The sequence below is a fragment of the Gracilinanus agilis genome, chromosome 4 (genome assembly GCF_016433145.1).
Source record: "Gracilinanus agilis isolate LMUSP501 chromosome 4, AgileGrace, whole genome shotgun sequence".
Classification (NCBI taxonomy): domain Eukaryota; kingdom Metazoa; phylum Chordata; class Mammalia; order Didelphimorphia; family Didelphidae; genus Gracilinanus; species Gracilinanus agilis.
This window is the reverse complement of record NC_058133.1, coordinates 210,288,177-210,304,034: the sequence shown is the minus strand read 5'-3', so window position 1 is coordinate 210,304,034 and position 15,858 is coordinate 210,288,177. Positions and strand designations below refer to the sequence as shown.

Below are 15,858 nucleotides of genomic sequence, written 5' to 3'. Positions count from 1 at the left end.
GGGTGAGGGCTTGTGGAACACTTTTTAGAGTTGTCTATCCTCTTTTGGCGTCTACCTGGCACTCAACTCTCACCATACCATAAGTGGTATGACAGATTCTGTTGGCAGTATGGCTGTATCAGAAATACCACAGAAACAGAAATCCAGAGACCACAGGTGAGGAGCACAAGCATCTTAGATGTCAGGATCAAGCAGCTGTCCAATGATAAAGTGCCTCAATAAATATTTATTAAGAGCCTCAGTAACATAGTGGATGGAGTGCCAGGCCTGGAGTTGGGAGGATCTGGGTTCAAATCTGGCCTCAGACACTTCCCAGCTGTGTGACCCTGAGCTAGTCACTTAACCTCTTTACTACTCTTCTGTATTAGAATTGATGCCTAGGGTCAAGGATGGTATTTGAATTGTAAAGTGCCTGGGAGGATGGTGGTACTCTTGAGAGGCAACTGGTCTAGTCGTTCTGGAAAATAATTTGACCCCATACTTGTAGGAAGAGTGGAGGGGGGAAATGTTTTGGGATGGAATGGGATCATTTGTATATGTAGAGAGGTTTGCCTTGGTAAGGAGAATGGCCACCTCTTCATGTAAAACAGGAGTAAAATGGAGATAATGGCAGAAAACATTTAAGTGATGGAGATGAGGAGAATGGGAGAAAAGGCAATTGGCAGATGGCTTTAATTTTTTCAGTGAACTATAAGGTAAGTTCCTCAGCTGAAAGGATAGAAGAAAAAAGGAGATGGAGGAGGAGGCTTGAAGAGGAATGAAAATGTTTCAGAAAACCACTGTGATGAATGGGATAGTAAACTAATTGAGGAGGTATAAAGGGATGGCTTGCTACAATGAGGACCCAGCAGTGGTTATGCAATAAAAACCTGTAGTGGATCTAATCAGGAATATCATGATTTTTTCCAACTTCATTCAACAGCATGAATAGGAATGAAGGCAGTAGATGGTGGCGATAATCCAGAGCAGATGCTTGGCAGGGCAAGTTTGGCAATAGTTTAAGAAGGCAAGAGAAAGTATAGAGCTGGTACTCCAAGGAGATGAAAGGATGAAAGAAGAGTGTAGCCAGTGCAAAGGGGCAAAGACCTGAGAACAAACAAAAGATTCTAATGGAGAGATCTAACTTGGAAGGAGCAGATAAGACTTTTGGGTAGCAAGATACCTATACAGGTATTGCCTTCTCCCACTCATATCCCTAGCATGATGCCTCTGTGAGCATCCACTTTATCCTTGTTAGAAACCCAGGGAGGAAGTTATGATAACTTCCAATGGCCATAAAAAGTCCTCGTGGTCTTCTGAGGGGTAGGAAGAGCAGAATATAGTTCTTACACCGTCACCCATCTCCAAGTCTCTTTTTGTTCCTTTCTCATGTGCCTCAAAAGTCTCCAATCCAAGTTTCATCCTTAGTGTCCCCATTTTGTCTTATTTGTTCCTGGAGCTTTAAAATAGGTCTCAACTCCAGTTCTTACACAAACTGATTTTTCCTCTATCTTTATTCTCCTCTATTTGTTCCTCATAAGAACTTTCTTACTATTTTAATTTAGTCCCTCCTTTCCTTCCCAAATTTAACCTTCCCTTCCAAGCTCTTCATGACTAGAATAACTTCCCATTTTTCCTACCTCTCCAATTTTTAGAACTATTTTTAATGTGAATAAGCTACTTTCCCTTTTTGGTTCTCAGTTTTCACATCTGTAAAATGAAAATGTAATAATTAAAAATTCCAAAAGACTGGGTTCCAGGTAAGAAAAATCAATTTATTGGTCAGGCTAGCAATAACTAATAAATTAATTGGTCACTGATTTTTCTCTCTGAGATAAAAAAACAAAGACCCAGTATCTTTATCAATTACACTCATTAAATACAATTTTTGGCCCTCCCCCCTAGACAGTGCAATATATATATCTTACTGGTGAATATCTAATGAGGAAGAGGAACAATTTTCTCCCAGGCTCTCCCCAGTTCCTTCATGGTAGTGGGGGTGTCATCCCTGGTCATATGATTTTAATAGCCCTTTGTGATCTTGGTTAGTACAACAAGTTGGGTCTGATTAAGTTTTTGACCTCCAAAGTTCATTTCAAGAAGAGATCCAAGGATACTGCCCTCCAGACCTACTTAGTATTAGTCAGTTTTTGTTTACTGGGAAGGACTGAGCTCATAATCTTCCATTTCAATCATCCCAAGTTAGAAGATGCTTTGGCATAGGGAATGTGAAAAACTTTCCTTGGATTTGTTAGGAACAAAGGAATGAGAAAAAAGGTTTAAAGGACAGTCCCAAGTCTCTATTTAAAACTTGGAAATAAAAGTAATACATTTTTAGAAATTTATCTTCTCAAAGGGTTTCTGAAACTACTAAAGGCTTACTAGTAAAGAATTTCTGGGGGGAAATGGAAACCAATCTGACTGAAATTAGGTTTGGATCAACATTTTATAAAATATACCACCATAAGTTATAAATGGATACAGGACCTATATATAAGGGGTTACATTATAAACAATTTAGAGGAAAAGAAAGGCGTCGTATTTTGTAACTTTGGATAGAAGAGTTCATGACCAAATAAAGGACAAAAAGGTTCACAAATAGGAAGGTAGACAATTTTGGTTACTTAAAATTGAAAAGCCTTTGTACAAATAAAATCAACGTGGTTGGTAAAGAATGCTACCCACATTCAGAGGAAGGACTGCAGGAGAGGAAACATATAAGAAAAACAACTGCTTGAACGCATGGATTGGGGTGGACATGATTGGGGATGTGGACTAGAAACAACCACACCAATGCAACTAACAACAATATGGAAATGGGCCCTGAACAAGGACACATGTTACAACCAGTGGAAATGTGCGTCAGCCATGGGTGAAGGGAGAGTGGGGGGTGAAGGGGAAAGTAGGGGTATGAAGCATGTAATCAGGTTAAAAATGAATATTAATAAATGTATAAAAAAATCAACGTGGTTAAAATTAGGAAAGAAACAGTTCATTGTTGGGGGGAATCCTTGCAGCAAGTTTCTCTAATAAAGGATTTATAAGTAATAATTCAAATATATTACTAGCTATCCCCCAATACATAAATTATAAAAAATAAGAAAGTGGTCAAAGGATGTGAACAGGCAGTTCTCATAAGAGAAATACATATTAATATAACTCTGAGTTTCCATTTCATACCCACCAGAATGGCAAAACATACAGAAAAGGAAAAAATATAATTTTTAGAGGGGCTAAGGATGTGAGAAAACAGACTCACTGATGTACTGTTATTGGAGTTATGAATTAGTCAAATCATTCTGGAAAATAATTGATACTAAAAGCCATTAAACTGTTTTATACAGCTATGCCAGCTACTATGAGGTATATAATCAAAAGGGATCAAGTAAGAAAGGACCCATGAATATAAAAATAATTATAGCAGTACTTTTTGTTGTAGCAAACAATTGAAAACTAAGGAGGCACCCACAATTTGGGGAATGACTGAATGAATTATGATACATAATAATGGAATATCATCGCATCATAGGAAATTGCAAAAATGATGGATCAAGAGAAACCTGGGAAGACATGAATTGATGAAGTGAGTAGAACCAGGAGAACAATTTCTGAAATAAGTACAATATTGTAATGGAAAATAGCTTTGAAACATAAAAGAAATCTGGTCAATGCAGTGATCAACCATTACTCCAGAAGACCAGTGATAGGACATGAAACTGACTTCCTGACAGAGAGGTGGACTGGAAGAGACTGAAATATTATTTTTTAATATGGTCAAATTATGGATTTATTTTGTTTGACTGCTTATTTTTTACAATAGGAGGGTTGTGGGGTTTTTGAGAGGGTGGTGGATTTGAGAGAGAATTGGGGATTATTAAAAAAGAAGAAAAGAAAGAAAAGGGGGTCATGGGATAATTTTTTAAAAGTTCAGAACAGAAGGAGTTTCATAAGTAGACATAAACAGGGGTAGGTTTGGGGAAAATAATAGCTTTTAAAATAATGTATTTATTATAAATGCAAGCTAGATTTAATAGAGATTAATTGTTTCATGTATAGTCCTCTTTCTCTGTCTTGTGTATATAGAAATATTCAAGTTGTTGATAATGATCAACTTCAGAATAACCAAGGAAAATTTTTTTTCAATAAAATAAGAAGTAAGGAAGCATTTATTAAGTGCCCACCACATGCCAACCTGTATTATGCTAAGTACTTTACAAATACTATCTCATTTGATCCTCACAACAACTCTGGAAGAAAGGTGTTATTATTATTCCCATTTGAGAGTTGAGGAAACTGAGGCAGAAAGAGATTAAGTGATTTGTCCAGTGTCACACAGCTAATAAGTGTCTGAGGCTAGATTTGAACTCAGGAATTCCTGATTGCAGGTCTCCTGCCCTATTCACAGTGCTATCTAAAGGGTTCACATGTGTAAGAGCCATACCCTACTGCTCCCCAGTGAAGGGAACTTTCTTCCCACTAACACATGTAGTATCTCTGGACTTGCAAAGACTGAGATTATGTCCATAAGGATTCTTCTCTTAAGAAAAGGGATCAAACTTTTCTCATGCTCTGTAGCTCAATAAAGCTCCAACTCTCAGATAAAGCTTAGGAATGTCTTCTGTCTGGGATTTCTCCAAAAGGGATTGACAAAGTTCATTCTAGAAAGGTACTCAATGTGAAAAGTAGATCAGGTATAAGACAGTTCTCTACATCTTCTAGCACAAATAAAGATGCTTAAAACACAAAATGCTTTTAATTATGCTTTAACAGATATTTAAAACATGATACAATAACACATGAATACTATTATACTCTCACAGGAAATGAAGACTACTGCTGGACAGATATTTCACTTTCCTTTCACTTGGTTTCTGTCATTTCCCCAATGCACAAATTCAGATCTCTTGGCAAGCCAGGACGTGACACAGACTTTCTTAGAACTTTCAACTGTAATATTCTCCAGACTTAGTCATTTCTCCTCCAAGAAGTAGTAGTGGTTACTTCCTTCTGGGTGACCAGCATGTAGACTCAGCAACTCCCAACAACTTGAACATACAAGGCTTCTGCCAAGGCTAGAAACATCCATCTCAGGATCACAGATCAGTTTCCCATGTTCAAGTAGAGAAACGCTACACAGAACTTGAAGTCTGGGCTTAGACCCATTATATGCTTATATTGTGTGTGCCATTTTGTCATTGCTTGGCAGGGTAGGGGGTGAAATTTCCCCTCTTCTCTTTAAAAATCAGAAGGAGTAGCTTTCTGAGTTCCACATTGACATTGCTCCAAAGAGAGGAAGAGAGAGAATGAATAGAAGTTCTTTTAAGCTTACCAAGGGGACAGCTCCAGCTTCAATAGAGGGTCCCTACCACCCAGGGGAACATGAGTCCAATTAGAATCCTCTGGTCAAGCATGTTCTTTAGCTAGAAGCCAAAGTATATGTCATTGGAAGAAGAAGGTAGAGAAGATGAAAGAGGAGGCGTCAGGAAGCAAGTCAAGTCCGGGCTAAGAGCAGAGAAGTACTAAGGGAAAAACTAAGTCTTCTTTTACATGCTGTATTAATTTTTCTCAATAGGATTTCTCAGGTGATGTTGGGAGTTCAGATTTCCCATATTGGTATATATTGAGGTCTGGTCTGGGGTATGCAGAGAAAGAGTAGCATAGGATATATTCTCTTCTCTGAGAGAAGCCTGAAAAACAAATCAAAACAGTCAGAGAGAAGACTGACAAAAAAGGAATGGAGTGGGAGGGAATGTTGGGAATATATCCATATAGGAAAGCAGGTCAGGGTGATGTAAAGAATCACAAGAAAAAAAAGGAAAAGGCTAATACCTTCTCCTTACATTATCTAGAACATAGGGACTTGGTGGGGATTCAAGACTCTTAAATTTACTTCCAGAAGCTCCACTGACTTTCAGGGACAGAGAGAAGAAGTGGGAAGGGGGAAGAGAGATGAGAAGGAAAAAAAGGGCAAGTTGGCCTCAAGCTTAAAAGGGATTGAAGTTTAGTAGGTAAAGAACCATTTAAAAAAAGCATCATGGAAGAGGAGAATCCACTGAATTTGAATCCTGGCTCTTCCTCTAATAGTTGTATAATCCTGTATTATTCATCTTTCAGAGCCTCAGTTTCTTCAGGTGTTAAAAAAAAGGAATTAGACTAAAAAATTGGTTTCATCAAGAACAAGTCATGTCACACTAACCTCATTTCTTTTTTTTTATTTTGAGACAAACAGGGTTAAGTGACTTGCCCAGGATCATACAGCTAGTAAATGTCTGAGGCCAGATTTAAACTCAGGAAGATAAGTCTTCCTGACTACAGATTGAGCATTCTACTATGCCACCTAGCTGCCCCTCATTTTGTTTTTGGAAAAGACTATAAAACTACTGAATGAAGTGAAGAGGATAGAATACAGTAGATATAATTTATCTACATTTTACATTTGACAAAATTTCTTCTACCATTCTTCAGGATATGGTGATGAAGTTCAGGCAAAAAACCAGGAATTGGCAAATGATGCCAATTCAGTATGAGCAGCTAAGAATGATTTTTATATTTTTAAATAAAAGCTATTATGTTTTAATATGTTTTTTAAAAATTCTTAGATTACTAGCCCTACAAAAACAAGCAGATAGGCCAGATTTGACTCTACCTCCATGATTCACTGACCTTCTAGGCTAAACAATAGTAGAGCAAGGTGGAATAACATTTAAGCGAACATACTCTTTTACTTTAAAACCAATATTTAGCATGGATTCTAAGAGAGAAGGTAACATTGGTTTTTTAATTTAAAAAAACAACAACAACAAATAACCTTTTAAGGGGCATCTAGGTGGCTCAGTGAATAAAGAACCAGACCTAGAGTTGGTTTCAAATTTGGCCTCAGACACTTCCTAGCTGTGTGACCCTGGGAAAGTCACTTAACTCCCCCATTGCCTAGCCCTTACCACTCTTCTGCCTTGGAATACTTGGTATTGATTCTAAGTCAGAAAGTAAGGGTTTAAAAAATAAATGAAAGGCTTGAACTACATCACATCTACTTCTGACATTCTCTGATGATAAGTGCTCTGGACCCTATAACATCAGGATTTGGATTTAAAACAAAACAGATCTAACTCTGCACGTACCATAGTGACATATTCTACTTCGCTGTAGATGCTATTGACTCTGTTGGAGGCTTCCGGTGAAGCCTCTGCCTCTGGAGAATCTAGAGGGGCATCTCTGGATGTCCTCTGCTGCAGGGTCAGATTTGCATAACAAATGCCCTCCTCCGTGGACTGCTGTGCCTGTTGAAAGTTTTTATGGTCTGGTCAGAATGCCCAGTTCCATGTAAATAAGCCCACACCTGATTGACTAGAAGTTCCTCTTTTTTTTTTTTTTTTCTGACAGGCCTTTCTTCAATGAAGAACTCCTCACCCACCAGTATTTACTGGTACTACCACAACACCTCCCATCATTTCCATCCCCACTCTGTCTCCTTCAGATTCTGCTCCATCCTCACCTTGAATTCTGAGACTGCTTGGATGTCCTTTGCTCAATCCTATCTATTCTCCTGGTCTCCCTTTGCAATGTTGTCTTCTCCAAGCACTACTGTGAAGTTTTAAAATCTTCAATTACTACTTCCTAAGATAGGGCACATATTTGCATTATGGGGGACTGGCCAATGAGAGCCCAATCCTTAAAGCATAGAACATATGCCCTGGGCAGGTTATACAGAACATAACCAATTTTCTCTCCTGATTTCAATCCACATGAAAGCTTTTGCCAATCCCAATGACAATAAAGGCTTTCTTACCTTCTTGGCAAGTTTTTCAGCTTCTAAAAGGGAAAGAAACAATCGAGGGTTAGAAATCTGGAATTATATATGAACTGATACAAAGTGAAATGAGCAGAACCAAGAAAACAATATATACAGTAACAGAAATATTATACAATGATCAACTATGATGGGCTAAACTATTATCCGAGAAACAAAGTTCCAAGATAATCCCAAGGAACTCATGATTAAAAAAAAAAATACCCGCTATCCATAGCCAAAGAAGGAATTATTGGATTCAAGCATGCCATCTTTCACTTTATTTCCTTCATGAGTTTGTTATCGTATATGTGATATGTGTCTTCAGTCAGGACATGGGGAATATGGACCCTGCATTAAATCACTGCTATAACCTATATCAGACTATTTACCACCTCAGGGAGGTAGAGAAAGAATCTGAATCACAAAATGTCAGAAAACAATTGTCAGAAATTGTTTCTACATGTAAGTTTTAAAAAAATAGAATTTAATAGATAAAAAAAGAAACAGAATTAGAATATCATATCATTCTCAGAGAAAGGCAAGAAAGACTGGTGGATAATAAGAACTTATGTGTATCTAGCAAGTTATGATTGCAAAGCATTTTGCCTAACTGCTCATCAATAATATGAGACTGTTGAGTGACTTAATTCATCTCTAAAGTCCTTTTCTCCCCCCTCAACCCCAGCTTTATATTCTGTGAGCCTCTTTGTCCAGCACAACCTTATATAAGGAGAAATATTATCAAGGGTATGTTGGAACCCCCCCTCATTTTTTATTCTAGAGAGCTGGTTATTAAACATTTACTAATGCACCATTGGATACTACTTATCCTAAAAGATCTAATTAATTAAAGAAATAATTCAAAATTATTAACATAAATGAGAAATTGAAGTTCAGATTTTATCTGATGTGTCCAAGGTCACTCAGCTAGTAAGTGGCAGAGCTGGACTTGAAGTCTGGGTATGCTGGCTTTGTAAAAGCTTGTTTATACTGGTATTTCCAAATGGACAGTTTTTATCCACCTACAAGCTTCACTATCAAAGGGTCTTACTTTTCAAAATATATAAACTTAAAACAATTCATTCTCCTTCCTGTATTCTATTCCTCCTACTAACCTTATCCTACCTTCTCTTTGTTGTACTAATCAATCCCTCATCTCTAGTGCCAAAAAGCTTTCCTATGAGGCTGCACAAGGCAGTTCAAGGGGTTTTTTGTTTGTTTGTTTTTTAAATAAGATTTTTTTCCATTTCCAAACCACACCATAGTTTAGTTTAAGAAACACTTTTCTCCCTCCATGACCTTTGTTCATTTAGAAACTTACTTCTGTCTTTGAATCAATACTAAATTATCAGTTCCAAGGCATAAAAGTAGTCAGGTCTAGGCAACTGGGGTTAAGTGACTTTTCCTTGGTCACAGTACTAGGAAGTGTTTGAGGTAAGATTTGAACCCAGAACCTATCTCTAGGCCTGGCTCCATCTCCACTTTGCCACCTATTTACCCCTGTTTATTTTTTTTAAAAACCCTTATTTTCTACCTTGGTAACAATTCTAAGACAGAAGGGCAAGAGAGAGGAAATGGGGTTAAGTCACTTGTCCAGGGTCACACAGTAGGAATTGTCTGAAGTCAGATTCTCCTAACTCCAGGCCAGGAGCTCTATCCACTGTGCCTCCATACTTTTTTTAACTCTTTCCTTCCATCTTGGAATCAATACTATACTGGTTTCAAGGCAGAAGAGCAAGAAGAGTCAGGCAACAGTTTTGGTGACTTGCCCAGGGTTGCATAGCTAGGAAGTGTCTAGGATCATATTTGAACTCAGGACTTCCCATCTTCAGGCTTGGCTCACAATTCACTGAGTTACCTGGCTGCCTCCTGCCTCCATGACTTTAAAAAGTATCATTGGATGAGTTATCAGAAGTTGTTGATAAGGGTTCTAGTATTAACTCGATTTTTCTCTGCACTTAAATGCTTTGGACCTCTCTCCATTGTGGAGATTAAAATTAATATACAAAAGCTAAATATTATATTTTTAAAAGTTTATTTAATAATAACTAAAGTAAAAAAAAGCTACTAGCTAAACCCTACCCGCTAACGAAAGAAGAGGGAGAAAGGCAGAGGTTTAGAACTTATAAACCAATACATGAAGACACAAATGTACACAAAGGAAAAAGCATCATGGGTAATACAGAAAGGAATTTTAGGTAATATAGTTTTAGGGGTTCAAGATTTTCCAACTATACACCATCCAAAGGCAAGGAGACATTCTCCCATCTCTCCTCCAACCACCACAGGACAATAAGATATAGATTATGATGAGGAAAGGGCTTGATTCATTATCTAGGTAGATTCCAAAAATAACTACAACAAATACGTCAAATATGAAAATGTGGAAATAGAACTAGACAGGAAAATTATGCAATTCCCACCAGTCTGAATGAGAAAACTGACCACTTCTGAAAGAACAGTGCAGTATTATAAGAAAAGGGACATGGGAAAATCAGGGAGAAATAGGGAAAACCTTTCAATAATGACCACACCTCTCAAACTGGATGCAGAGATGGAGGACACACACACCATCCCTAATAAAACTCACATAGCCACTGCTCACAGAAATGTTCAAGATTGGGGCAGCTAGGTGGCTCAGTGGATTGAGAACCAAGACTAGAGATGGGAGGTCCTGGGTACAAATCTGGCCTCAGATACTTCTTATTTATATGACTCTGGGTAAATCAAGTAACCTCTATTACCTACACAGTATTAATTCTAAGAGTTAAAAAAAAAAAAGAATTTTTATAGGGCTGCTTAGAAAAGGGTAAGATAGTGAGTTTTTTAAAATAAAATAAAATAAACTAGATTGGATAAATAGCTCCTAACTGTACCCAGGGCAATTTCTTTGTTGCTCAAAGCCCAATTAGGAAATCCACCAAGGGAAAGAGAACAGAAACCACATAACCAGGGCCCCACACATGTGACCCTGGCTTCCTGTCTTGGCTCAGGAATTAGTTCCCAGGTTTGTGATATGATATGAAAGGTCATATTTAAAGATGTGGTAAATGGAGGGGTAGAGCAGGTTATAGACAGCTAGGTCCTTATTAGTACCTAGTGTTTGTATTATTCAAATTTACATTGCATATTTCCATTGGGCTAAAACCAATTATCCTATTTTACATAATTATAGTTTTGAATAGTATTTTCTAGTATTTTCCTTCATTATTCATTATTATTGAATAGTATTTTCTAGTATTTTCCTTCATTATTCACTTCAGGACTTGTATACAATTAGTTCTCCAGGCTTTTCACTTCAAGTCAGAAGTTGCCTCTCAACTTTACATATTCTCCTCATCCCATATGTGTCCTTGACCTTATAAAAATATTTAGAGGGCCCAGGGGAGAATCGTTTTTTTCAGCCCTTCCCCTCCTTCCCACCACACACACCTAAGGCTGGCTTCTAACCTTTTTTCTGTTTCAGCATCATTCTCCAAACCAGAATGGATGCCCCCACAAACATTACCAATAAAATGCCAAAGATGATGGGCAGTAGGTGTTGGAGATCTGTGATTTTAAACCTGGAAGAAAAAAAAAGTAAACCCCAACTAAGACTAAGGGAATGCTCACTTCTTAGAGTAGACAGCAATAGAAATTAACTATAGAATCCATAGACAGAGCTGGGAAGATATTAGATATCTCTTTATCCTCTTTATTTGATGGAGGAGGAAACCAAGGTACATAGAGACTAGGAAAAACTTGCCTGGGGCACACAAGTAGTAAAAAGCAGAGTTTGGATTCAAATTTAAATCCTTTGATTCCAGACTCAGTGATCTTTCCACTGTACTCTCCAGCTTTTTCACCATACTTTGGTGAGATGGTGACGTTTGAAATGAAGGAGATGCCCAAAGACAAAAATTGCTGCTTCTCTAGCAAATCTGTTTCTATAGAGAATTCCAGTTTTCTGAATTTAGTGAAAATTTAAGGCTCCAAGCATCAGTGAAACCCATACTTATAGGAACCACCATGGCAATTGAGAGACTAAGGATAAAATTTTAACGAGAGAGAGAGAGAGAGAGAGAGAGAGAGAGAAAGAGAGAGAGAGAGAGAGAGAGAAAATAAGTAAATAATATTATGTGAATCTGGAGTAAGGTAGAGAGTAGGAGAGACCCTGTCAAAGCAACTCCCAGAGGAAATAACAGTAGACTATCAGGGGAGTCAATGATTCCTTAGTCTTCCATTGGGCCAGGTAATGATTGAGATGCATTTGGCAAAATTCTGCATTGATTGATCTGAGTTCCTATTAATACTTTACCTGGGAATTAAGTTCCCCTTACCTTTTGTTAGAATAGTTGTTTACTATTCCTGTGATGTTTCTTGTACTTTTGATGGTTATCACATTTGTAGTTCTGGCATTAGTGGCTGTCTTCACTGTAGTTGGCACTAAACATACAAGCCAGATCAATCATCACTTTCTGATAAACACTCCTCCTATCACTCCTTTATAGCACAACACAATATTTCTGAGTTCTTAAAGAATCTGGTGATGAGCTCCTCACTTTAGGGAGGCCCTCTTCCAATTTAAACCATTCAATAAATCAGTGGAGTGGGCTTTACTGATAATGTCCACCCACTGTTCTCATGCAGCCCCCCAGATTTATGTGCAATAGTGGAGTGGAGAAACTGAGACTCTCTTTGTCAAGGTCAGGGTCAGCTCCAAGCAAAAGATCAAGAGTAGGAACTTTGTCAGTAGTGCCTGGCCTCTTCCTTCCATATGTCCTGTATTCTCAAAACAAAAATAAAAATAACTCACATGTATAGCTTTATGGTTTACATTTATTATTTTGGAATTCAGGTTAAGATGGCAGTGTGAAAGATTATTTAGAAAACAAGCTCTCTCACAAAAACCCAAGGAAATGATTGAAAATGACCCTACAAAGACCATCAATTGCAGGCTGGGGCTGGATGGTGGAAGAATAGACATAACTAGCTGTGTGACCCTGCGCAAGTCGCTTGACCCCCATTGCCCACCCTTACCACTTTTCTACCTAGGAGCCAATACACAGAAGTTAAGGGTTTAAAAAAAAAGAATAGAATTAGCTCATCTATCCAGTCTAGAACAAGAGATAATAAAGCAAGAGATAATAAAGGAAATTAGAAATGAAATTTAACTTAAAGGAGAAAATATTAAAAGGAGAATAAATAGATTAGAACAGAAGGTAAAAAACCTTACCCAAATAGTGTTCTCCTTGAAAAATAGAATGGGACTCTATGACTGCATGAGACAATAAGAAATATTAGAAAAAAGTCAAAAGATTGAAAAAAATAGAAAAAATGTAGGGTAGTTACCATTTTTAAAAAGCTGACTTGGGAAACAAAGTCAAGGGGTGATCACTAAAGAATGATCAGATTCCGGGAAAATCATGCTCAAACAAAAATCTTGGAAAGTATGTTTTAGAAATCATAAAAGAAAACTGCTCTGATATACTACAACCAGAGGTCAAAATGAAAATTGAAAAGAATCCATTAATCACCTTCTAAAAGAAACCTCAAGCTGAAAATACACAGGAATATCATAACTAAATCCCAGAGCTTTTAAGTTTAAAATTCAGTAAAGAAGAATTCAAATACTGTTAACTACAGAATAAATCAAGGAAGACAGAACCAAATACTTTTTTTTATTGTTTTTTTAAACCCTTAACTTCTGTGTATTGGCTCCAAGGCAGAAGAGTGGTAAGGGTAGGCAATGGGGGTCAAGTGACTTGCCCAGGGTCACACAGCTAGGAAGTGTCTAAGGCCAGATTTGAACCTAGGATCTCCATCTCTAGGCCTGACTCTCAATCCACTGAGCTACCCAGCTGCCCCCAGAACCAAATACTTTTAAGATGAGGATAATTTAGAATATTCCAAAAGGCAGAAATTAAAGGCCCATATCCAAGAACCACTTACCCTACAAAAATAAATATAATCCCATGGGAGGGCCTTTAATGGAATATAGAACTTCCAAGCATTCCTGATGAGAAGAATATAAACTGAAGGAAACTTTGAAATGCATATATAACACCTGCTTTGCTAAGCTAACCCAGAGAGGCTAAAGATACTAAAGCTTTAAGGGTGAATGGAATGTGGGAGGTGGGGGGGGGGGGAGGCAATTTGGACTGACATTTTGGAGTTATAGTAATAATTCTCAATGAGATGCCTCTCCCTAATAGAGTTAGAGAATGTGTCTAGTTTAACTTGGATCTATGAAGAATCTGTGGAGAAGACAGAGAGAAAAGATCAGAAGTTTCTTTTTTGTTTGAACTGATTTATTTTATGAAGAAACACATTATATAGAAAATTCTATAAAGATCTTGTAATGAATTTTCAGTTTGTCACGTAATTCTGGAGAGACTGCTACCTGTGACAGCTGAAGAAAAAAGCAAGAAAAAGGACCAAAATAACATTTTCTTCAGCACTTTTTCCTTGAGAAGAAATATGGAGAGGATTCTTGTGAAATTTTAATCAGTATTTTATGTGAACTAAATGATGGAACTTCATTTCCAAAAGTGAAGAAAAGTCATCTGCTATTAATGTTTCAGTTTACTCCTGCTATGTTTTTCTTACAGCCAAAATATTATAAGTAATTTATCTATCTTTGTCTTGTTATTTATTTTATTGTTAATAAATGATATATTTGTTAACTCTGTTGTTTATTTGATCATGAGATTAAAAGACTTAATATATAGGTATTGTCTATATATATATGTATATGTATATATATATATATATATAAAATATAAATCAATAATATATAGATTTTGCCCTTGTCCCCTGAGAACTCGCTCAGAGGAAAGTCCCAGACTCACCCATTTCAGACTAAGATACTTAATGGTCCCAGATGGGGTGAAACTAGCAGACCTAATCAAATGTTAAGTGCCCTTTTGTCCTAGTAGTTTCTTTCATATTATCAAAATCCTCTCCCAGGTAGCTCAGATCCTTGGCTGGACCTTTCCCTTTCATATCAGGCTTCCCTTTTCCTTGTAGCCATGGTAACCATGGATCAAAACAAGGGCCAACCAATCATAATTCCCTGTCCTTAGTTCCCCAAGTGGTATATGTTTCCCAAGTTCTGTTGTTCTTTGATTATATTTATATTTCCCATATATCAGATATATATAAGAAATAGCATGTTGATCCTCCCAAGAGATACTGTCCCCAGAGCCCCAGGGTTTTGACTCTGTAGTTTTGGGTTGATTATTGGACCTCTTTCCTGACTAAAGACTTGGTTTTTCTGACTACCTTAGTAGTTCTGTGTTTTTCCAAGTTGACAATATGAATGACTATTAGAAAAGTATATGAGAAAAAGATTACAGTTTTACTCATTGATAAGAATATAGCCAAACATATTCCCCCAATTACTCTTTGGATAATAAGACTAAATATGAGAATAAATCAAGTAGAAGGTTGAAACAAATGAGTTTGGTCAATCCTATCAACCTTACAAGTACAAGTACCTTAGCTGACAATCTACTTTATAAGTGTTAAGGTTTTAATGGATCTTACAAAGGGACTGGGGAAAAAATAACCCAAAATACAAAGAAATTAATCATCACAGTGTTGTGGGGAGGGGATTTTGAAACTAGAAACTTTCAAATCTCACTGCAAAGTAAGCCTGATACACTTCACCTCCCATAACTTTGTCCATTATACTATAAATATGAATGTTTAGAAAAATTTACTAGGGGGCAGCTAGAGAGCTCAGTAGATAGAAAGCCAGGCCTGGAGAAGGAAAGACCTTTGTTCAGCTCTGGCCTCAGATACTTCCTAGCTGTGTGACCCTGGGCAAGTCCCTTAATTCCCATTACCTAGCTCTTGCTGTTTTTCTGCCTTGGAACCAATATACAGTATTGATTCTGTAGAGGGGAAGGAGTTTTAAAAGTCTTTCACCTTCTAGAGTTGTGAGAAGAGGGAAAGGAAGACAGGGACTGAACAAATCCTGAGGAAACTTTGGCATTTGGTAATCCTTTGGAGCACAAGCTCTTAGAGATATGAGACAGAGCCTCTGTCATCTTGCCATGATTTTATACGGGACCCAGGTCTAACATGCATTTGGCATGATTCCC

At 37.3% G+C, this 15,858-nt stretch overlaps 1 protein-coding gene across 1 annotated transcript in view; it reads right to left on the bottom strand.

Moving 5' to 3' along the window:
• Positions 1-5,433: 5,433 nt before the first annotated feature.
• LOC123246216 (CMRF35-like molecule 1) overlaps positions 5,434-15,858 on the bottom strand; it is a 20,224-nt gene continuing 9,799 nt past the window's right edge. Inside the window, exons 5-9 of the mRNA XM_044675149.1 lie at positions 12,091-12,179; positions 11,222-11,334; positions 7,769-7,791; positions 7,101-7,253; positions 5,434-5,666 (exon numbers count right to left, since the gene is read on the bottom strand). Coding sequence (XP_044531084.1) covers positions 5,535-5,666; positions 7,101-7,253; positions 7,769-7,791; positions 11,222-11,334; positions 12,091-12,179 — 510 coding nt within the window. The 3' untranslated portion in view covers positions 5,434-5,534. The remainder of the gene's footprint in view (positions 5,667-7,100; positions 7,254-7,768; positions 7,792-11,221; positions 11,335-12,090; positions 12,180-15,858) is intronic.